Source organism: Macrotis lagotis, chromosome 6 (genome assembly GCF_037893015.1).
Source record: "Macrotis lagotis isolate mMagLag1 chromosome 6, bilby.v1.9.chrom.fasta, whole genome shotgun sequence".
NCBI classification, from domain to species: domain Eukaryota; kingdom Metazoa; phylum Chordata; class Mammalia; order Peramelemorphia; family Peramelidae; genus Macrotis; species Macrotis lagotis.
In genome coordinates, this window is record NC_133663.1 from 55454868 (window position 1) to 55479625 (window position 24758).

Sequence of the window (24758 nt, forward strand, 5' to 3'; positions counted from 1 at the left end):
TCCAAGAAATGTGAGGAAATGGCAAGGATAGCCTTAAAAGCCCTCAAAGTCACCTGACCGGTGGAATTTTATTCCAAGGGACAGAAATAACTTGCAAAGGTGAATGATGAATTATTTTTGAAAAGTGAAAACCTCTAGAGGGCTGGCAGAAAACATCCAGGTCTGGGAAAAGTCCGGATTTTCACGGGGGGGGGGGGGAAGCAGTTGTATGCTCCCAAGTATCCCCGTGGCAAATTAAATTCTTGGCAACGTCCTCGGGATGATTCATGAGCTCTCGGAAGACGGTGATCTCAGCTAACCAATGGGATTCTTCAAGAATGAGGCCTGCCAACTCCACCTCGTTTCCCTTTCTGGGCAGTGCTACTGTACTGGTAGATGGAGGGGATCCTAAAAGCAGCTCACCTGGATGTCAGTCAGATATCTGACTTCTCCCTCCTGCGTTTGAGGTGACAGCTCAAATCCCATTCTGTGCAAGACTTTCTGACCCCACCACCACCAACTGAGGTTCTAGAGCCTGCCTTTTGAGATCATCTCCCATTTATCCTGTATATATTCTGTTTCAATATAAACAATTGTTTGGCACATACCAAAGTGATCTTTTGCAGAATCCTTCTGGACAGCTGTTGTTCTAGATTAGAATCTCTACCTTCACCCCACGTTTTCAGACAAACTCCTAAAACAAAAGCTTTCTCTAATTCTTGCCCTTACTTTCTCTTCTCTACTTTATTGCTCTCCTTCATGTCTCTACTCTGTGCAATCTGGCTTCTGTCCTTGCTACTCACCTGAGCTTGCTTTTTCCAACACTATTAACTGCCTGATCTAATGACTTTTTTTTCCTCAGGCCTCCTCCTGGGATGTTTCCCAGACATTTCCCAGGCAAGGTGTTCAAAGAGAACTCATTCCACCCCTCTTCAAAATTCTCGACTTCTGTCAAGGTACCATGGCCCCCTCAGCTTCGCTGGTCTGCATCTCTCATCTTCTCGGTTTCTTATTTTCCCTCCCTCCTAGTCAGCTGCTAAGTCATGGCATTCTCACCTCTTCCCCAACACCTTTCATATCTACCTCCTCACAGTTCACATGGCCACACCATAGTCCTGGCTCCTACCACCTTGGCTGGACTGCTGTCATAGCCTCCTAAACGGTCGCCCTGTTCAAGTCTTTCTTCCCCACACTCCATCTTCCACATAGCGGCATTTTTTTCCCCTTTAATTGTAAATCTAACCATGTTAGCTCTCCTACTCAAAATACTCCAAATGCGGTTCCTGTTGGGGAGTTCTATTTCCAGACAGAAATTCTTCCATTTGGAATTGAAAGTCCTTCATAATCTGGCCCCAACCTCCTTTTCTGGCCTCCTTATAAATGTACACTTCTATCCACATTCTAGCCATAAAGCTCTTCTACTGTTTTCCATTCTTAGAATGCCTCATTCTAAGAATTCCTATTCTTAAAGCACCACCTCACACCAATCAGATTAGCTAATATGACAGAAAAAGAAAAGATACATGTTGGAGAGGATTTGGGAAAATTGGGATATCAATGCACTGTTGAGGGAGTTGTGAACTGATCCAATCATTCCAGAGAGGAACTTGGAATTTTGTCCAAAGGACAACCAAACTGTATACCCTTTGATACAGCATATCCACTCCTAGGTCGGGATTCCCAAAGAGTATAAAAAAGGAAAAAGGATCTACAAGTGAAGAAATACTTCTAGTAGACCTTTTTGTGATAGCCAAATATTGGAAACTGAGGGGATGCCCATAAATTGGGGAATGGCTGAATAAGCTGTGGTATATGAAGGTAATGAAATATCATTGTGTAATAAGACATAATGAGCAGGCAGATTTGAGAAAAACTTGGAAAGACTTAGATGAACTGCAAAGTGACATGAGCAGAACCAGAACATCACTGCATTCATTTCAAAGTTCTCATGATGAAAAATGTTATACACATTCAGAGAAAGAACTGTTGGACTCTGAATGCAGATCAAACCATACAATTTTCACTTTCTTTTTTTGTTCTTGTTGTTTTCTTTTTGGTCTCTTTCTTCTTTTATAATGTGACTAATATAGAAATCTGTTTTATATGATTATATGTATATAACCTATATCAAGCTGCTTACTGTTTTAAGAAGAGGGGATGGAAGGGAGTGAGAAAAATTTGGAACTCAAAATTTTTTTCTTTTTAGACTTTTCAAGGCAATGGGGTTAAGTGGCTTGCCCAAGGCCACACAGCTAGGTAATTTTTAAGTGTCTGAGGTCGGATTTGAACCCAGGTACTCTTGACTCCAAGGCTGGTGCTCTATCCACTGAGCTACCTAGCCACCCCTTAGAACTCAAAATTTTGTAAAATTGAATGTTAAAGATTGTCTCTACATAAAAATGGAGGAAAAAAAGAATTCCTCTTCTCCTTTAAGATCGAGTTCAAATTTCTATAAGAAGCCTTTTCCGATTCCTCCAATTGTTAGCCCCTTCCCCAAACTATTTTTATTTTGCATATATTGTACCCTGCATGCATTTTAAATACATGTACAGAATTTATACACACATATGTTTGTATATTTATAATTACCTTTTCTATCTCTGATCCAATGGTTCCTGAAATGTAGGGACTGTTAATTTTTTTTAAACATATCCCAGGTGGATAGAATAGTGCTTAAAATGTAGCACAAGCTCAATCATTGATTCATTGATAAGATGGAGGTCCTCTGCCATCCCTGGCCTTTCTATAATTACATTAAATCAATAATTTGGATGAAATCATAGATGGAAAAGTACCAAATTTGTGGCTGATGTGCAGTTTAGTATATCTACAAAGGTAAATATTCATTCAAATTGCATGTTTAATGGAAAAATACTGGGCTAAAAAGATCTAAACAGTCTAGAATGATGACCCAAATGAGATGAAATGTAAGAATAAGATAGATGAGCTAGATAGCTGTCTGTGAAAAAAGACCTTGGGTTTCTCAAAGATTGTTTATGATCCTAACATAATCTATCTTCATATAATTCCATATATTTTCCCATTTATTCCAGCAGTTACTTGGTCCGTCCTTCATAAACTCTTTTGTATTAGTTCATATATGATTATGCTGCTAGGATATTCCTATGTCCTAATATTTATTAATTCAAAGGAATTAAAAGAATGTATGGCCAAAAAGGGTGACCAAAAGGTGAATTTGGTTTTGGGCTGCATTAAGACTGGCAAAATGTACACAGAACTGATTGTCCATCAGTTGTACCTGAGGTCCCTTTATCTGTGGAATATTTGGAGATATTTTAGAAAGGTTGACAAACTGGTGAAGACAGCAGACAGTGACCAGGGTTATGAAGGAAATGCAAACCTGCCATGTGAAGAGTGTTAGAACCAGATGGGGATATGTGGTGTGGAGAAGAAACAAGAAAACTCAAAATCATTTAAGAAATGAGTTTGTTTGCTTTTTGTTTGATCCTAGAAGGGGTGGAGAACTAGGATCAACATTTTGTAAAAGGAATTTTACCAGGACACAGATTGAACGAGAAGATTTATGAATCCCCTTTTATTCTTGAGATTTTATTCTTGACAACTGAAGCTCAGAAGAGAGACTAGGAATGGATACAGACAACTGGGAATCTTAAGTTTTCCCTGCTCCTGGCCAGTACTGTCAGCTGAGCCACCAAGCTCCTCTATATACACCAATAAGCTTGTTTCTAGATAAGATTCCAAATATTGTGGGAGAGCAACATATGGGAAATCACAGAGAATTACATGACTCTCTTTCAGACCAGTCAGGAAGGACTCAGATGTGTTCCTAGGCTCGGGGACAGCTGTGGGCTGTAAATTTGGGAGGTCAGGGTCTCTCTTCCCCTTGATGGGCTGGGGGGGGGCTGATGCAGGGCATCAGTGAGGGGGAGTGAGGAATATTGTAGCTTCAGTCAGAAAGCTGCTTTAAGTCCTCATGTAGCAGCAGAGAAAAGAGCTGGGCCATGCTGGACTTGAGTTTTTCCATAGTTTCACAAATTCCCTTAAAATGGGACAAACGATGGGAAAGCGGAGTATTTTTTTTTCCTTTAATCACATCCAGGAAGAGAGTTCCAGGGAGTCTCGATTTGGACTCTCCCAAGATGATTAATTTGGAAGAACCCATGAAGGAAAGAACCACAGAAGAGATATTCCACAGGGCCATGGACCCTATGGGGAAGTATGTAGAAAAGAATGCCCAGGAGCTGGACTGAGGGTGTGTGTGAAGCTCCCCCCATCTAGGCCTTAATTGGGAATACAGGCCATCAAGCCCAGAGGTCCTTGTTGGAATCTGTAGGGTCTTCCACTTTTATCTTGGAGGAAGAACATCAAGGACATGACCCAGACGGAACTGGTCACTCTTGGGTTCTGTGGCAGAAGCAGCATTGACCCTCAGGCATCATTGAGGGTATAGTTGGTGGTGTTGGGGGTCCCAGCTGCTAGTCAAAGGATCCAGAAAAGTATAAAATTCCTGGGCTCCTGGGGTGGGATTCCTGCTGATGACTGATTTGTGCCCAACTGAACCAGGACTGTATTCCCCTTGGCTATCTTTTCCATGGGATTGAAACCTTTTTGTTAAATGTTCCATGGTTTATGACTGCCCAATTTCACCACAATCCCAAGTCTGAACCAGAGGGCTTGTCTGACCTCCTCCCAGCACATGATGCCACTTCCTAAAATGATCCTCCTTCCCCCAATCCTATTCTTCAAAACTTCTTAACATCACTCCTTATTCCCTCTTTCTCTCCTTGAAGCTGGCCCTTCCATCTACAGCAGCCAAATCTTTCTTTCTAAGTTTGCAATCTTATCCCCTTCTCTTGAAGTGCTCCTTGGTCATTCCCTCTGTCTAATTTTCAATCCTCTCATCTTTTACAAGTCCCTTCATTGCTATTTCAAAACATTGCCTCCTCTCTATTCCTTAAAAACTAAAATACAATCTTAAGTCCCTCAAGTTATCAACTTGGATGTTGATTTATGTATGCCTGTGTATATCCTGAGACCAATATTTATAGTATGTTGACATATGTGTGTATAAATTGCACAAGTTAAATGTGTATGTTGACATATGGAAATAAGTACACACATGTAGGTTTGTGGACAAATGCATACTTGTATGTTGCTCTCTATATATGTTGGTTTATATGTATGGGCATATAGGCAAATTGTACACATGCATGTCAATGCAGGTGGGAACATGCACAATGCATGTTGATACATGTGTTACACACAGCAGTTTGTGTGCACACGAATGACATGTGTACGTGCATGCTGATACATGTATAAAGGCACATGTTGACATGGATTCTGTATATGTGTTACTGCATATGCATGCAGGTAGGGCATGTGCACACAGAGACACACGTCAATACATGTGTAGATCCACAAATCTACCTACGTATGAGTATATAAACTCCTTGACAAAGTTGCCTAGGCTAGTGACCTCTATGCTCCCTCCTTTCACTTTATGTAATTTTTGATCACTGGGCCGGGCTCTCCAGGATATCAGAGGAAGATGAAGAGAGCCGGGACCCTCTGAGTGAAGATAGCAACTGAACCTATGGGCCCTGATGAAATCAGCACAAAGGACTGGGGGCTAGAGGTGAAAAACCCCCTGGGGAGTGGGGAGCCGTCAACCACAGAGAACAGTGCAGAGCAGAGTCTATTGGAGAGCAAAGTCTGACAAGACGCCAGGAGGTCTGCTGGACGGATGAGGCTGAAGGATTCTTAGAGACCATCTTGGAGGTTAATTGATTTTATGGAAGACAAACTGAGGCCTGGAGAATTTGAACAACCTTCTTAAGGATGTGGTCTTAAAACAAGAGTTCTTCTAATTCCAAAGATGACAAGCACCCCCTTCATGTCATCAGTTTGACCTGTCTCTCTTTCTCTATGTGTGTGAGTGTGTGTGTATTTATATGCATACATACACATACATACATACATACATACACACACACACACACACACAAATTAAGCTACAAATTCTACAGAATAGGTGAAAATCAGTTCCCTTTACTTAGGCTTCTGTGAGCTCAACTGAGAGACAAATCCAATCAACAGAAACTTCTTTCTCCTGACTTAATTCTTTATATTTCTTTTTTAGAAACTAAGTCAAACATCAGTATATCTGCAATGATATGACTATGTCTTGATAAGTGCAAATAATGAATAGATGGTTGGTTGTATGTATACACACATATGTATATATATATATATATATATATATGTATGAAAAATTCAAAGTTTTATTTGATGTAAAATATGGTAATTGTGGTTCCAGCCTGTGAAATATGCAGTGTGAATTTAATTAACGCAATCACTTCAAGGGCTTCACTATTTGTACTTATTGGGACCTAGTTGTCCTATATAAAGGGCAGGGGAGAGAATAAACAAATTTGGACCAAAGCAGTTAGGAGATATTCTCCAGTAAGGCTCATAAAAATTTTGGATAAAGCATTTTGTAAACTTCAAAGCATTATAGTTGAGTTGTTTTTTCACTCATGTCCAAGGCTTCATGACTTCATTTAGAGTTTTCTTGGCATAGACATTGGAGTGGTTTGCCATTTCCTTCTCCAGATCATCTGACAGATGAGGAAACTGAGACAGAGTTAAATGACTGGCCCAGGTTTGAGGCCAGATTTGAACACAAGGATCTGAGTCTTCCTGACTCGGGGCCTGGCACCCTCTTCAGTGTGCTTCCCAAAGCATTAAAAGCACTAGTTGACTGTGAATTCCAGTTAGTAGGGTGGCTCCTATTAGCTTTATGACTATCTCAGAAGTTTCGTGGGGGGTGGGGTAGAGCCAAGATGGTGACAGGGCAAGGAACTCTCCTAGGTGTTCTCTCCATAATATTTTAAAAATCTTAAAATTTTCCAGAGAATACGCATAAAGATCCAGTGAGGCAATTCTCCAGAACAAGGTAACCTGGAAATAGCGGCCTCCCAAAGGCAGCCCCAGGGAGCCCAGGAGCGGTGGCGGCAGCGGCTCATGGCAGTGGGGGCAGTTTCCTGACCTATATCTTGGGGAACACCGGGCACAACTTGTTGGATGAGCGGGGAACCTCTGCCAGGGCGAGCATGCAGAGCCCAGGGCCTCAGGGCTGTTGCGGCAGTCAGCAAGGTCGGTGCAGCACTGTAGCCCAGGTAACAGAAGCAGGTGTGCAGCCAGCAAGCAGCAGCCTCCAGGCAACTGAGTGCTCAGCCCCCCAAAGGTAGGGGAGACTGCCAAGGTTTGTCCTCTGTACCTGGAACAGGACTCTGGGGCTTGGACCAATTCAGATTCTGGTCACAGGCTGCCCCCCCCCCCCCACCTCAGCCCTGGCAGAAGGGTGGTGCTTGTGGTCATTCACAGACCAGGAGGGCAGTCAGAGCTTCACACACTGAGATCCTTGTGTGTGGGGGTGTCCCAATGATACTCAAAAGCTCAGGAAGTGCCCCCAAACCAGGCACAGGTGGGAGAAATGAGTAAACAGAGAAAAACAGGGAATAGTCATTGAGAAATACATTGTCTATGATCCTAAGAAGGATCAAAATAATCTGAAGATGAGGAAGTACAAGCTTCTGCATCTAAAGACTACAAGAAAAACAGAAATTGGGCTCAGGCCATGACAGAATTCAAAAAATATTTTGAAAATCAAGTAAGGGAGATAGAAAAATTGAGAAAAGAAATGAGAGAGATGCAGGAAAAACATGAAAAAGAATTTAGCAGTTTAGTCAAGGAAATCTAAAAAAATGTTGAAAATAACATGTTAAAAACCAGCATTGGTCAAATGGACAAAACAGTTCAAAATGTTACTGAGAAGAATGCTTTAAAAAGCAGAATTGGCCAGATGGAAAAGGAGATAAGAAAGCTTTCTGAGGAAAACAAATTCCTCATATGTAGAATGGAGCTAAAGGAAGCTGATGACTTTATGAGAAGTCAAGACACAATACTTCAAAACCAAAAGAATGAAAAATTAGAAAAAAATGTGAAACATCTCATTGAAAAAACAACTGATCTGGAAAAACAGATTCAGTAAAGATAATTTAAAAATTATTGGGATACCTGAAAGTCATGATCAGGAAAAGAGCCTTGACCTCATTTTTAAAGAATTGCCTACAAGAAAATTGCCCAGATATCCTAGAAGCAGAGGGCAAAACAGAAATTGAGAGAAAATCTACAGATCTCCTCTGGAAAGGGATCCAAAAAATACAACCCCTAGGAATATTATAGCCAAGTTCCAGAACTCCCAAGTCAAAGAGAAAATATTGCAAGCAGCCAGGACACAATTCAAATATCATGGAGCTACAGTCAGGATCACACAGGACTTAGCAGCAACTACATTAAGGGCTTGTAATATAATATTCCAGAAGGCAAAAGAGCTTGGAATGCAACTGAGAATCAACTACTCAGCAAAACTGAACATCCTCTTCCGGGGGAAAAGATGGACTATCAAAGAACCAGGAGAATTTCAATTGTTCCTGTTGAAATGACCAGAGCTGAACAGAAAGTTTGACCTTCAAATACAGGACTCAGGTGAAGCATTGAGAAGGGAGGATAAGGGTAAAATATGAGGGACTTAATGTTGATGAACTGCATGTATTCCTGCATAAAAAAATGATACTGATAATATTCATATGAAACTTAATTTAGTAGATGAAGCATAGGAGAGAGCTGAATTTGAAGATATATTGTAAAAATGAAGTCAATGGCTAAAAGGGAAATGTAATGGGAGTAAGAGAAAGGAGAGGTGGAATAGGCTAAGATATTTCATATAAAAGATATTTTTTTCTTTATTGCAATTAGCTATTGCAATGATATAGAAGGGGGGGAAGGCGAGGGGGAATGAGGGAATCATCGTTCTCATCAGAGGTGGCTTGGTGAGGAAACAGCATACGTACTCAATGGGGTATAGACATCTAGAGTAAGAAGGAGAGAAGGGGAGAAAGGGGGAAGGAGGGATGTGGTGATGGAGGAGAGGGTGGACCATGGGGGAGAGTGGTCAGATATAACACATTTTCTTTTTTACTACTTGCAAGGGTCTGGGATTGGGTGGCCTGTCCAGGACAGGCTGGGTCTCAGGGGTGGTATGTGGGCTGGGGGCCTCTTGGCCCCAGGGCTGGTGATCAGTCGGCTGCTCTGCTCAGCTACCCTACAGCACATTTTAGAAGAGGGACAGAATGAAAGGAGAGAGAAAATATAGTATATGGTAGTGGGGAAGTATGGATGGAGGGAGTTGTGATCAGCAATGGCAACGGTGGAAAAATATGGAAGTAGTTTTTGTGATGGACCTATCATAAAGGTGATCCACAGAGCTGGTGGTGTCAGAACACAGACTGGAGCACATTTTTTTCTCTATCTTTTACTTTATTTCTCATGAGGGTCTATATTTTTTTGGGGGAGGGGATATCATGTTTACTCTTAAACAAGAATATTTTAGTAATGTATAAAAAACATCACTTGTAAAAAATTTAAAAAAAAGAAAAAACTGTTGATGGGACTGTAGAGTGATTTAAACACTTTGAAGTTCAATACAGAAATATATTTCACAAAATGACCATAACATTTAACTTAGTAATTCTAAGGACTTTATTCCAAAGTTATCATGGAAAAGGAAAAAAAAATCTATCTGTACAAAAATATTCAGAGCTACACTATTTGTAGTAATAAAAGAAAAAACCTTATATTTCATGACTGAAGAATAGCTAAATAAAATCTGTATGTATTATATTACAGTACCATAAAGCACCAACTTTGAAGAAATCAAAGAAATAAGTAAAGATACAAAGTGATACACAAATCAGCAAAATCAGAATGATATTTATGTCAACTACAACCATATTTTAAAAAGTCAGAGACAATGAGCAAATAAGCTATTATTGTTTTTTGAAAAACAAAAAAGAAGTTTCATCATCTTGGATTGCAAAGAACATAGTTTCTTGATGGGTATAAGGGGATGGAGTAAAATCTTCTGAAATTCTACAATTGTTCCTTATCTAATTGATTAGTCTCAAATTGTAAGAACTGGATCTTTCCCCCTTAAGAAAAAAATTTCTCTTATTATAATAGTAGTAGTAGTAATAATAATATTGACATTTATGAGATGCTTTGAGGTTTGCAAAGTACTTTGCCTTTATCCTATTTGATCTAGGATTTAGCTGTTATGATACTTGCCTCGCTATTTAATGAGTGTAGAGCCCAGGGAGAATACTGATGACCCTTTTCCTGAAGAGGTCTTGATCTGTCAGTTAAAGCCTGCTCCCCAGCCCTTCAAATAGGGGCTGGAGATGGATGCTCTGCTGGCACGTTATTCTGTCTCCTTGTCTCTCAAGGGACAATCTGCTTTTCTATTTCTGTCCATTGGCAGATGACGGGTCAGCATATTGCTTTATTCAGTTTTCAGTGAGTTTTCAGTTTCCTTTGGCCAGTGAAGTTCTCAGGTTTGCGGTGGGCTCCACTGTCTCCAGGCTGGTCAGCCTCTTCCAAGTCTTGAGGGCACTTATGTGCTTCAAAAGCAGTCATGTCCAGGTGCTACGATGGGTGCCATGGCCTACTGACTCAGAACTACTTTACTGCAACCCTGAATAGGGCTCAGTAAAATCAGACAAAGCCTCATGAATAAAGCATGCTTTCTCTTATTTTACTGATTAGGAAATGGCTGAGTGCTAAGTGGACAATTTTTTTGCATGGTGCTAAGAGCATGTATATTAAGCCTTAATAAATACTGAGAGTATTAGGCAGATCATACCATATAGAATATCTTTACAGTATGTCTGAACTTTTTTGGAATCAACCAACCCACCAGCATTTATCAAGAGCCTACTATATACCAGTCCCAAGGACAGGGAGACAAAAATACAAGGAAAAAAAATAATCTGCTTTCAAGGAGCTTACATTCAAACAAGGAACGCCCAAGTATGTCCTAGGTCCACAATTTTTTTTTAAGCTCTAAAAGTTCACAATATAATGGTGGGGTCAATTGAGTATTCCTATCCTTATATCTGAATGGATAGGAATAAAATCAAGGGTATTTCAACTAAGGAAGAAAAGACCTTGTTCAATTTATATCTGGAATGTAAACTGAACTGGAATGCCATTGTACTGAAAAAGTACAGACTGGCTGTTATACTTTATACTCTATAGTATAATATGAAATAATATAGTATAATTAATATACTACATAATATTTTGTATATTCTATAAACTCAAAAGCCAGTGCAAAACCAATGAGGGTCGCACAGATGAATCAATGTTCTGGTTAATCCCCCTGAGCAGTGGTTTGGTGGGGAGTGGGGTACTTTAGCCTCCACTTTGGTGGTCTTCTCCCTTCCTACTCTTGTTATTTGTCTTTCATTATCAAGGAGGATGAATGATATCACAGTGATTTGCTTGTGAATTAGATTTTTAAGTGAAGCAGAAGTGTACAAAGTTCTCAGCTTCACTTTCTTACAGGGTCATTGAAGTTCTGTGACCCGACAAGAGTCAATAAGACTGAAGATGGTCCAGAATGCAGAGGATAACTTTGTCATCTTTGATGCCTTCAAGGCCACTGGAACAAACTGCTCTCATCTGCTCATTCTATCAGGGAAGTTTTCTTAAGTTTGGGGTAGACATCCCTCTCCCCACCTAATCATTGATAGGTTTGAGGCCTATGGTTACTCTCAGCTTGGTTTAGTCCATCTTCTGAGATGATTTTATTGGGTTGTGGCTTCAGCCTCTTGGAACCACAGGTGAGAGAGTTTGGGTGAATCAAGCAAGCCCCTGCTAAGGGTTGGTCAAGACCTCACACCAGAACTTCCAAAACATCCAATACACTTTCCTCTCCATCTCAATGACTGGTGGGAGCAGTGTGTCAGAGAATTTTGGTGGAATGTTTGGTATCAACTGTTCTTACTACACCATTGCAGTAACTAGAACTTTCTAAAAACTAATTGAATCTGGCTAATAAAATGATATCAACAATTAAGGCAGGAAACATCCTGGTAGAAGTTCATGAGCTATAATATTAGAAAAGTCAACCCCCTACATCCTCGGGGTGCATCTAGAGGTCTGAGGGGTTTAGCAGCCATTCTTGAGGATTAGACTGCTGAGTGGGAGGGGGAGTGAGGATAGTTGTCTCACATTTGCTACAACAATGAGGATCTGGATATTGCTCACTGAAATGTTCTTCCAATGTAGATCACTTCTGTTGTAATAACAACAATATTACTAGTAACAGCTAGCATTTATATAGCTTATATAAAATTTCCATAGTATTGAATATAAATGATCTCATTTAATCCTCATTTTTGAACAGAACGTATTGCTAATGTATTATTGTGCATGCCATTAATTTTGAAACTAGTTAGTGCCTTGGGAGAGTTCTTTTAAGGTGCTGTTATTAAATAACAATTCAAGAGTTATATTTTTTTAAATCATTTTTTCCCCCAAGCTAGACTGCAAACTTTCTTGGGGACAGGGACCATACCTTATTTTTCCTTGAACTCTCCATAGTATCTTATCAATATAGTTACCTACCTATTTAACTGATTATTACTTTTTTTAGGGGTTTTTTTTGCAAGGCAATGGGGTTTACCCAAGTCCACACAAACTAGGCAATTATTAAGTGTCTGAGGCTAGATTTGAACTCAGATCCTCCTGACTTCAGGGCCGGTGCTCTAGCCACTGCACCGCCTAGCTGCTTCTTGTTTAACTGATTATAAAAGGAACGCGGCAGCGTGGCGGTGCCCCCCCTCAGCCCCACATAATATCACTCATTCAGCAGGTAATTTCCTCTTAAGGCAGATTGTTGGTGGAGGTTTGGTTAACAGACCCTATTTTCTGGATCAGTAAATTGGGTCTGATTGTTTTTCGTCAGCTTTATCACCTCCTATCGTAATCAACTTTTAAATTGTGGCTGTTCCAGAAAACCTGGGTCACAATTCTATCCATGTCATATATGTTTATCTATTTACATTTATATATATTAAAACACAATCTAAAAGCATTTATTATGAAAATTAATTATTGTAGTGTGAATAAAAAAGGATAAAAGATGAAGATGAATCTATACTGCATATAGGCTATAACCTAAATGACATTTTAAATCATATCCTATGCTATTAGGATGTTTAACTAATTTTTCTCATTCAGAAAATTATAATGAATAAAAATGCTCAAGTTGCTGGAGTTTTCTGCCTTTCGACGCTAGACAAGATGAATCACAAAAAGAACCGACCTTTGGCTTTTTAAAGTTTGCAAAAACTGTTAATTAAGTAGTGCTGGGCGGCTAGGCGGCGCAGTGGATAAAGCACCGGCGCGGGAGTCGGCGGGACCTGGGTTCAAATCCGGCCTCAGACGCTGCCTAATGCCCTAGGCGTGCGGCCTTGGGTGAGCCGCTGAACCCCATTTCTTTGCAAAAAAAGAAAACAAAAACAAAACAAAACTAAGTACTATTAGATGAGAAGGCTGGGTCCCCCCCACATCTGGGGCCCAAGAGCTCGCCCATGAGGAAACTGGGCCGGAGCCGGGAGCGGCGGCCGCGACGGCACCCCCGGGGGGCCGGGCCCGGGGCCCCCACACGCAGGGCCGGCTTTGTCTCGGCGCGGCCCGTCCCCGGGCCCGGCGCCCCTCCCCCCCCCCCGGCCGGCCCGGGTGTCCCCGCGGCGGGGGGGGCCGCGCTCCCCGCCAGGCCAATCCCGGGCCGCATTGCTGAGAGGCGGGTGCCATCCGGGGTGGGGCCGCCCGCGCCGCGCGCCGCGCTCCCAGCCTGCCCCGGGAGAGGGTCTGCGCCCCACGCAGGTGAGCCGCGCCGCGTCCGGCGCCCCCGCCCCGCCCCGCCCCCGCCGCCGCGGGGGAACCCGGAAGTGCCGGCGGCCGGCCGGGGGCGTGAGCGCGCGAGGGCAGAGTTCAAAACTTGCTGCGGCCCGCGGGCGCCCGCGCGCACTCGGGCCCCGGAGCCGCCCCAGCCCGGCCGCCCCGCGGGACGCTCCGGCCTTCGCCCCCTTCCTGCTGCCGGCCCGGCTTGGAGGCGAGTGCGGGGCGGGGGGCGGGCGGGGCGGGGGGCCGGCGGGCCCCGGCGGGACGCGCCCCGGGGGCCTCGGCGCGGCGCAGGGAGGCGAAGGCCGGGGGGCTTCCGGCCGACTCGGGCCGAGCCCGGGGGGCGGGGCGGCGGGCCGGCTGCGCGCCCCGCGTTCGCACTCGCCTGGGACCGGGTGATCTGCAGCCGGTAGTAGTCTTTGCTCGGCGCCGGGCCTTGTCCGCCGGCTTCGAACAGAGTCTCCGGCAGCAGCGACGCCATCTTGGGACGCCGCCGCCGTCTCCCCGGCAACCAGGAAGGGGCGGGACTTGGGCCGGGGTCAGAGGGCCAAAGTCCTGGTAAATCGGCGCGCCCCCCCCCCCCCCGGGGCTAGAGAGCGCTCCGAGTCAGGCTCCCGGCGCGCCTCCCGACCTCGCGAGGGGCCCGAGCCCAGCCCCCTCCTGGGCGCCCACGCCGCGGGGACCCCCGTGCCCCGGGGGGCATGAGCGCCTGCCCGCCCCGGAGAGCCGGGAGGTGGAGGTGGGGGGGGTGACCCCGGCGGAGGGATACGGTGGCGGCCTCCCCTCCCCCCGGCCCCCGGCCGGGATCGGGACGGCGAAGGCGGGCGGGGGGCGGGGATGGCGGTGACGTGACGCGGCGGCCGTCCCGCCGGCGCGCCCCCGGCCTGGCGGGGAGGGGCAAGTAGTTCCTCGGTGGGGGCGGGGAGCGAGGCGGCGGAGGCGCACGCTCGGCGCGGTGCTGCGGCTCAGCTGATAATTGAGGCCCGGAGCCGCCGGCGGGGGGCGGGGGGCGGGGAGAGAGGAAGTCGCCGCCGCCGCCGCCGCAGCCGCCCCTCGGGCCCGACGAGGTAACGGAGCCGCCGCGGCGGGGAGGGGGCGCCCGGCGGGGCCCGCGGGGGGCGGGGGGCGGGGGCCCCGGAAATGGGCCGGGGCCGGGGGCGTGCGGGGGCCTGGAGAGGGGGGCCCGGGCCCCCGAGGCCCGCGTAAGAGGGCGCTCGTGGGGGGCCGGAAGTGCGGGGGGGCCCGAGGAGACGGAGAGGGTTCCCCGGAAATGGGACGGGGGGCCCGGAAATGGGGGGCAGGGACCCCCGGGAGGCCCGCGGCGGCCCGGAAAGGGAAGCCCGGAGCCGGCGGAGGCGCCCGGGCCGCAGCAGCGCGGGGAGGCCGCGGGGCCCAGGCCGGCCCGGCCCCGGTGCGTGCGCGGCGCCGCGGCGGGGCGCGGGGGGGAGGGGCGCCGCGGCCCCCCGGAAAGTTGTGTGGGGGCGCCGGGGCCCGGCCCGGGGCGCACGGGGCTCCGCGCCGGGGCCCGGCCCCCCCCCCGCCCGGTGACGCGGCGCCCGAGCTCCCGGTGGGGGCGGGGAGCCCTCGGGGGCGGCAGCGGAGCCGGGCCCGGCCCGGGCCGGCGGGGCAGGGAGGCGGGGGGCGCCCGGGGCCGGCGGGGCAGAGGGGGGCCGGGGCCAGCGGGGCAGGGGGCGCCTGGGGCCGGCGGGGCAGGGGGGGGCAGGGGGCGCCCGGGGCCGGCGGGGCAGGGAGGCAGGGGGTGCCCGGCGCAGGGGGCCCGGGGCCGGCGGGGCAGGGAGGCAGGGGGCGCCCGGGGCCGGCGGGGCAGGGGTCCGGGCCGCCCGCCTCTCCGAGGCCTGCTCGGGGCCCCGCGGCACGGGCGCCCGGAACAAAGGTGCGGGGCTCCGGGGCCCGGGGCCGCCTGTGGCGCACTTCCCCGGGCCGGGCGCGTGAAAGGGCCTGGCGGCCGGGCCCGGGCCCGCGGCTCCCGGCTCCCGGCTCCCGGCTCCCGGCTCGGGGCCGCCGCCGCCTGTGGGCCGAAGGCCGGGCCCCGCTTCTCGTCTGCTTTACGTTTTAGTCCACTCGATGTAGTAGGAGCTTGGTCGGTCTAAGACTTGCGCGTGAGGTCCAAAATGCTTTTGTAGTCAACGAAGCTTAATTCTTTTCTAAAGACTTTTCAGGAGTTTGAATAGGATGCGTTCTAAACGACTCAGTCATCTTTTACTATGCATACAGCATTTTTGTCGGTTTTTTAAGTACATTTATATTTTGAACTTAAAAGTCTCCAGCCGATGAATGTTGTAAACAAAGCAAATTTTGGAAGTTGAAAAACATAAGGTTAAAAACTTTTAAGTGTTGAATGAGGCTTAATTGACCCCAAAAGCTGTAGTTTCCTTAGTAAAACAATTATGAAAACTCACCGTAGTTTAAGTTTTGTAGTCAGAAATTAAGGATTTGAAACTAGCCAGTAGGAAATTCTTCTAAATTTTGTTTAGTTGTATTTTAAATTTTTTAAAAAATATACTTGAATGTAAAGTCCTTTTAAAAGACTTGCTTTACATATTCCTGTGTATCATCTGTGTATCTCTACATATCCTTGTTTAAATATAGAAAGCATAAGAATGAAATGAATTGATTTGATGAAGTCAGTGAAGGAAAAACCTTTAACTAAGAATGAAGACTTGGGTTCCAGTTCTGTTGCTATCTATTTATACCACTTGGATAAATTGCTTAGCCTTTGTGTGTATCACAGATGTGAAGAAAAATAGACTGACTGAGCTATCTAAAGACTAGGCCCTTCTTACCCTTTTACTAGTATTAGTAGAAATGAAGCTGAAATCTACAGACTCTTTAGAGATTTTTCCATTTGTATTCCAGATGAAATCACTGAATTGATCACTTGATACAATAATTAGGATAAAGCAATAATACTCATTTAATAGAAATAAATTTCTTCAAGTTAAAGAAACTTGAACTCCAACTACTAAAAATGTTACTTTTTATATTTATACGTTATTTTAGAGGCAGGAAGGAAAGAACTATCAGGCTTTTCTACAGGAACTGTGCCAAGCTCTTGAGAAGTATTATCTGGTTTGATCCTCACAACAATCTGGAATGTGAGGGTGCTGTTTAGTATTCTTGTTTTACATTTGAAGAGACAGAGACTGAAAGGATAAGTGATTCCCAGGATTTATACATCTAATCTGAGGTCTGATTGGAACTCAGCATTTTTAGACTCCAGGCTCAATCCTAAACTCAATCTAGAAGTTGCCAAATAGTTGCATTAACCTTGGAGTGTATCTTAAACAGGGTGAATGAATAAATCTGATAGTTGAAAGATGCCATAGCCAAAGAAATAAAATAACACTTCAAAATGTAAAGAATCAATAGAAGCTACAAATTAGAACAGTGAATCTTTGTTTTTTGGGCATTTTTTTTCTTACGATCTATGTGGTTAAAAGGCAATGTTCCTCTCTCCTCCCCCTTTTTGTCCTTGACAAATTACTGGGAATTATTGAAGCCTTGTTATACTTAAGGATGTGCTGCATATCCTGGATCTGTTTAATTTCTTTACTGTTCTGTCCCCCCCCCCCCAATTTATTAGACCATGCTCTTTAAAATTAGGGGCCTCTTTGTTTCTCTTTGCTTTCACTCATGGTGCTCTTCATCATTGCCCATCTGGAATAATGTGCTCCACTGCTTCAAATTCTAGGCTTAGTTAGATCAAGGTGTGGTTAAGGTTCATCCATCCCTCCAAGAAAATTTAACTCATACTACCAAAAGAAAGTCTTTATTTTGAATTTCCTAAATAATGTGTTAAAGTCTATATCTATTAGTGTGTCTCACTTGTTCTTGACTGTTTCCTTAGCAAGATTGTGAACTTTTGAGGGAGACAAGGATCTGCCTTCCAGGATAATATTATCTATATTAGTGTTTCCTGACCCAAACTGCTCTGGTTATGGGTGCTTTTGGCAACTAGGACTGGACTTGGGGAAGAGAAGACTGAGGATTTGGAGTTTAGGAGCCACACAGAAACTGGGTGAAGGCATCATTTTTAAATTTAGAGCCATTTGAAAACCAGGGAGAAATTGCTATAGTGTTATTTGCATGACTTCTCCCTCAAGCATGTCCTTAGCACTTTCTGACTCTGATGACAGCATCATATTCTGGTTTTTGGTTTTTTTTTTTTTTTTTGGTCTTATATTAGTAGAAAGGCAGAGTGAGTTTTTATCCAATCTTGAATTGTAGATTCCAAAACACCTCACAAATAATGGCTTCTTTTCCTTTGGCAAAACCCTCAACTTCCCAGTGTTCCAGGCAGAGTTTTACATTAAAAGTTGCAGAATAGTTAAGACATCTCTGTAGAGATTTGCCTGTAGTTAAGAAACCAAAGGTTATCTGTCTCAGGACCAAAATACTCCCCAAATCTTAGGTAACTAGAGCTTCAGTCTTTTTGATCTTTAAAATGATGTAAATATATTTACCTCACAGGGATTTTGGTACAAACCTTATTGCTCAAATGTAACTTAACTGATTACTCAAATGTAACTTATTACCGTCATCTCCTAGGATTCTATATTTAGATTTGGAGGGAACTTGAGAGGTTGTCTAGGCCATTCATCTTCACTTTACAGAGAGGCTTTAGAAAGCTTAGGTGATTGGGCGAAGGTCACACAGGTATAGTTGTATAGCAAATGGCAGAGCAAGCCAATCCCAAGCTCATTGCTTTTGTCTCAAAGCAGGACTTCATTTAAATCAAGGGAGATGGGGAGGTTCAAGTTGGACAATAACCTTAAAAAAAAAAGCTTACTGCTTTTTAGACAACTAAATGTTTTTGGTAGAACTAGCTTTAACAAGTTTAAATATTACAGAGTTAGATTAGTACTCAGTTGGCATTTTAGTTCTTCAGGCCCCCTTGAATTTGTTTTGACTATACTAGCCAGTCTTTGTTTTAGTCATTGCCTTAGCTTTTCTAAACAATCTTACTAATGATCTTCCAAACTCCTAGTGAAATTTTTGGTGTGTCATTTTGTGATGTTTTTCTAAAGTGGACCCTGAAGGGTTTCTGGGCCAGGGAGAGTGAATGCCTGTTCAGATACACAAAGCCAAGGTCACTGGTACTATAACTGTTGTTACTAGAGAGTAATCAAGAGGTTGACCAAATCTCTTTATAGATGCAAATTTATGTGAGTTTCCTAAATTGGGAGAATATAAAACTAAATGAAAAAAGATCCAAGTATCGAGTATATCTTTTGGTTTCTTGTGAAGGTAACAACAAGACCATATTTACTGTTTAGTTAGACTCTTCCATAGTCTAGTGAGCATACCATGAGTGCTTGGTGATTTAAAACTTTTCAGAACCTGACCTTTTATTATTCTCTCTGCCTGATTCCACCTTACCTCCTTTAACCTCATCTTTATGATCCAGCTCTGTTGACCTACTTGAAGTTTCTCACATTTAATCTTTCAGGTTCCAGTGTCTTCTCATCAGCCATCACCTTCTACCTCAATTTTGTTCTGAACAGAGTTCAAATGCTCCTTTCTTCTGGAGGCCTTTCTAGCTTCTTTCAGAAGCTATTGTCTCCTCCCTTACCCTTTTAGATTTCTTTGACCTCCCCTCCCAATTTTTTCAGACCTTCCAGGCACCAAGTTCTAGTGTCCCTGTTCTAGGTCCCTGTTAGGTTCTTGTAGGCAGAGACTTTCTTTTGGTCTTTACCTCAAGTGCAGAGGTACATTGGCTTCTCTGGTGGAGTGTGTGAGCTGCCTGGACAGTTAGAGGCAAGTACCCTAATCACACGGGGGTCACACACTATTGAGTCCATTTAGTTTGGATCTTGAGTTAGATTAGGTTAGGCATTCTTTCCCAAATGTTTTACAATGGAAGTTATTAATCACAAAACAACATATATACAATACTTTACAAACCTTGTAACACTCCATACATAAGCAGAAATGAAATATTTAGGAACTTGGCATTTTCCATAGCATTGTTTCTTTTTCACATAAAACAATTTTTTAAATGGCCTTGTTTTGAATCTCTCCTGTCTCTTTATATAGCGTGGTAGATTGTCTGGAAGCACTGAGTTCAAATTTAGCTTCAGATGAATTAGTGATTATGGGATCCTAGGACTTCTCATTTCTAAAGTGCGGAGGGAGGTACATTTCCCTAGCTCTTCTCTAGGACCAAGGTTGATCCCTAAGTTTATAGTGCATACTATAGGGCAATTGAGGTGAAAAGAGCACTGTCCTTAGAGTGAGGAGGATGGAAGTTCAAATCTGGTCTCAGACACAAGACTCTTGGGTAGCTGACTTAACCCTAATTGCCTCTCCTCCAGGGCATCTCTAAGTCATCCTGATTCATATCTGGCCACTGGATCCAGATGATTCTGTAGGAGAAAGTAAGACTGGTGAACTTAACATAGCACCCCCCACACTCAAATTCAGTTCACGTGATCATGGTATCACCTCCCTGATGTCATGGACTTCGAGAATGAAGGACAAACATCACAGTGGCTACTTTTATTCTTTCCCTCTACATTGTTGTGGGCCTTGTCTATATTGTTTTACTGGTTCTGCTTCTTTTACTACTGCGTAACATAATACTTCTTTCATTTCACATGTTTTTTTAATAGGACAAGGATAGGTGAACTGTAACTGCATAAAATCAACTAGGCTAGATACAAGAAAAACAAATACATCTACCAGACCTTGGGGTTTGAATGTTTTTTGAAATACTGGACTAATCAAGGCTGTGGCTGTGTTTACCTGGTCATTGGTATTGTAGCTAGTTTTAAAAGGCTTTTTTTGGACTAAGTGTTAAAAAGAAGATTGTTTACTATTATCCATTCTTGCAGATGGTGATCCCTAGTTTTAGTGATAAAATAACTTCAAATTGCCTACTATAATGAATTGCACGTTGCAATTTTTTTTTTTTAGGTTTTTTGGCAAGGCAAATGGGGTTAAGTGGCTTGCCCAAGGCCACACAGCTAGGTGTAATTATTGAGTGTCTGAGACCGGATTTGAACCCAGGTACTCCTGACTCCAGGGCCGGTGCTTTATCCACCACGCCACCTAGCCGCCTCATGTTGCAAATTTTTAACATCAAAGTGTTAAACTCAGGTTTGCTTTGCTGCTTAGTGCTTTTTTCAGTTCTCTGTTAAAAATGAATTTTAATGGTAAATATGAATAAAAGACATTTGGATACTAAATTTACTCCTAAAATATAATAACATATTATAAGCTATATAAATTGTTTGAATTGCTCATTGCAGGTGATTGAGTTGATTGGATAATTTGAAATTTACAATGAAAGCCTAAATAAAATGCCCTGATGTTATTTTGTTAAATATTTTGAGTCTCCAGCAGTGTTAAAATGGTAGGCTTGCTTTAGCTCATTCCCATTGTTTCCTGTTAGAAAGAATACTCTTGTTGGCACAAATGTAATGATGTCATTACACATACACAGATTCTGAAAGCTTTTATTTATTTGTAAGCATAAGTGCCAAACACCAGTCTTCTAATAACTACTCAATTTGAATTTATATTTTAGTCAGCTTGTCAAGCCCAGTGAACTTTAGAAGTACTCCTTTGCCTTCTATATTTAAACTCCCAATAACTCAGCCCCTTCTTAACTTGATCTGCATAATTAACTGTATCTGCATACATATGGGTTGCTTTGTCCTAATGTCTTTAGGCCACTCTCAATCTGATCAATTGTAGATATATAGTAGTGATTTGCTTATTGTGACTTCCTACTGATGAACAGCATGTTTGTCCTTTAGAAGAGTGATTTGCAAACTTTTCAGGAAAAGAATTTTGAGTTTGCCTTCCCAATATATGATTATTTATCCGCTAATTATTGAACATAATGGAGCCATCCATTGTGTTCTCTCCCAAAACCTGCTTTTAACATTCATATATACTATATTACTAATTATGTAGTATTATGTATAAAGTTATATATGTATATTATGTATTTAACAAAAAACAGATTTGAAAATTTTGCAAAACAGATGAATATTTATAGAAACAGTAGGGAACCACTTGAGTTTATTGATTATGAGAGTGCCACAATCTGACTTTCATTTAAGGGGGGAAAAAATTTGGCAGCCAGCTGAAGAGGATGGTTTGGAGTGGGAAGATACTCGGACAGGGAGAGGTTACCAGTTAGCAGGCTATTGCTATCGTCCAGGTTGTGAGTGAGAAAAGGGAACACATGCCAAAGATGAGGAGGTAGCAACATCCAGATTTAGCAACTGATTAGAGGTGTGGGGTTGAAGGAGCACACAATGGAAAATGACACTTGAGGGAGGAGATGTGGGTAACTGGAAGGGAAGGATCTTGGTATCCTTTTTTACTGCACTGTGGAAGTTTAGAGGAGGTATGGGGTGGGGAAGTAATGTAAAAAAAAAAGAACCCCCATTGAATACTACAACCCAGCCATGCTCACTCATTGTGTCCCACTGAAATCAAAAGGGAAAGGTGAGCTTTTAGGCAATGATCACTCACTGCCAGGAGAGCTCTCCCTTCAAAGGCTAACTGCCGTAAACCACTGGTTGATCTGTGGGGGAAGGGGGTGGTTATGCTGGGTTCATGAATGATTGGGGGGAGGGGCACAGCTGTTATTAGATGGGAGTATGGCCAATGGAGGGGAGGACCTGAAGTCTGGAGGTGTTGAGGTAAATTGTGTTTAAGATGGAAAAGGCAGGGAATGGGCTTGTTTTTTTCTACCTATCTTTTCATGTTCAGAATGGTTAGTTGTAGTTTTGGGGATTAGGTGACAGACCCCAAAGGAATTTATTACCCCATTTTGGAGATTGTTTTTTTGTTCAAGAGGCCAATGACCATCCCTTCTGGTGGTCACTGTCTGGTAATAACTTGCGTCTATATGACCTTGAATGGAAAGTTCATGTACTGTAAATTATGTTATTGGAGAAATGATAATTGAATAGCTGCTCTGGGAAAAAAAATTGAATTCTTTGTCATTGAGACAGGATGGATGTTCTCAATGTTTAGAGAATAGAGAATTGGCCTGAAAATTGGGAAATAACCTCATTTGTTAGTCAGGTTAAGTGGTGCATTGGAGAGAGTCACAGATATTTAATAACTGGGGATCCCTGGACATGTCTTTGAAGACTGTTTTAGTTTCTCATCTGTAAAATGGGGATTAAATAATAGAACCTGCCTTCCAGCAGAGATCAAGTGTAGAGAACATTTGTGAAGACTTTTGCAAATCTTAAAGGCTATATAAATACTGCTTTTATAATTTGTGAGAGGAGGGAATAAAATAAGCATTTAGTACCTTTTAGGGGTCAGGTACTATGCTAAATGTTTTAATAAATTGATGATAATGTTAGCCCATCTCTGACATCAGCTGTGACCACAGGCAAGTCTTTTCACCTCTCATTGTTTTAGACAGCTTTCTTGGCTTAAAAATTGCAGAAAAGGCATGAGCCTTTGAAAGTGGAAATTCTTTCTTAGAAACACTACCTTAACCTAATGAAATCAAATTTTTAAAAAATTGTTATGGTTATATTTTGTACTACTTCAGAAGCAATTTTCTCGGTAGACAACAAGTTTTTTAAAAAAGTAAAATTCTAGTGGCATAACCTTACCATGGTAAGGTTTGTCTCTGCCTGTCTGTAGAATTTTCCCTAAAGCTCCTGGGCGTTCTAGAGTTGGGTGACCTATAATAACAATCTAGATGTTTCAGAATTTGTTTTATCATTACTAGACACAAACCATGTAGAGAAATTTTAGGACGGTGTAAGTTAGGCTTTGCTGTTTCAGGTTCTTAGGAAATGTAAAATTAAAATATGTCCATTTGAAATATTACTTTCTTTTCTACTTAAGTAGATAGTGGTCTGTTACATTTTGATCTTTAAGGAAAAAAAGATTTTTTTTTTTTTAGGTTTTTGTAAGGCAAATAGGGTTAAGTGGCTTGCCCAAGGCCACACAGCTAGATAATTATTAATTGTCTGGGTCTGGCTTTGAACTCAGTTACTCCTGACTCCAGGGCCGGCACCCTATCCACTGTGCCACCTAGCCACCCAGGAAAAGAAAAGAGATTTAACAAAAATGGTTGGAAGAAGATAGCTACCGTAAAAGCTTTATAATTGAATATGGTAGGACAAAGATTAATGTTAATATGTGGTTTGTTTTCTAGATCATTAATGAGGTCTCAAGTACAGTTTAGTGGTTCCATTTCTTTTTGATTTTGATGCTTCTGCTCTAAAGCAAGGTACATTCTAAACAAGAAAAACTTTAATTTGTGGGGGGGGGGGGGGCTGCAGGTGGCCTGGACTGGCCTAACCCAGTTTTGGAGAGATAGGAACAGAAATCTTGTTTCTTACACCAAGGGATTGTGATAGGCATTTGAAGATGAGTTCTTACTCATACCAATGCAGTTACAAGATAATTGAATGAAAAAGTGTTTTATTGTTTGCCGAGGATAGTCATGTCAAAGATAGGATAGCCAAGAAGTCAGCCCTTGTCTAATGGAGTATAGTCTTGAATTGGAGAAGACAGCAGTGAAGAGGGTTTAACTGGAAGGTGAATGGCAAGGCTCATAAATGAAGAAAGTAGTAGTAGACGACAAGGAGTCTTCAAAGTTCTTGAAGTGTTGAAGTTGGTTGCATAAAACTTGCCTATCTGCCAATGATAATTTATTGAATTTTTTTTTAATGTTCTTTATCCTTGGACTGGATGCTATGATAACTTGCAAGGCCTATATAAAATTGGAAATCCCTGACCTCATGAAACTTGGTCATGCTCAGTGTATGAAGGAATTTGGAATAGTGGAGATGAGTTAAGTGGGGTATATATATTCTGAGGAAGGAGGAAGCTTCCATAAAAGGGGATAAAATTGTATAGAGCCTTATTTCTAGATTGAAAAGTTTTGGCAGTTCCATTTGTTTGTCCTCAGATGTGATAATGGCATGAAGAGATGAATGAAAATATTTGTTTGAAAACATACCAAAGGAGAA

General features: G+C 43.2%; 2 protein-coding genes across 5 annotated transcripts in view; one reads left to right on the top strand and one right to left on the bottom strand.

The window, feature by feature from the left end:
• The window catches only part of FBXO36 (F-box protein 36), a 97911-nt gene extending 83590 nt beyond the window's left edge, over window positions 1-14321 (bottom strand). Inside the window, exon 1 of the mRNA XM_074191207.1 lies at window positions 14159-14321. Coding sequence (XP_074047308.1) covers window positions 14159-14254 — 96 coding nt within the window. The 5' untranslated portion in view covers window positions 14255-14321. The remainder of the gene's footprint in view (window positions 1-14158) is intronic.
• Window positions 13739-24758, top strand: part of TRIP12 (thyroid hormone receptor interactor 12) — a 155366-nt gene continuing 144346 nt past the window's right edge. The window contains exon 1 of one of the 4 annotated variants that reach the window (XM_074191197.1): window positions 13739-13755. The gene's annotated coding sequence lies outside the window, so the exon portion shown is untranslated. Of the gene's footprint in view, window positions 13756-13904; window positions 13985-14745; window positions 14841-24758 lie in introns of those variants that run through there. The other 3 variants (XM_074191196.1, XM_074191194.1, XM_074191198.1) reach the window with 3 other exon arrangements.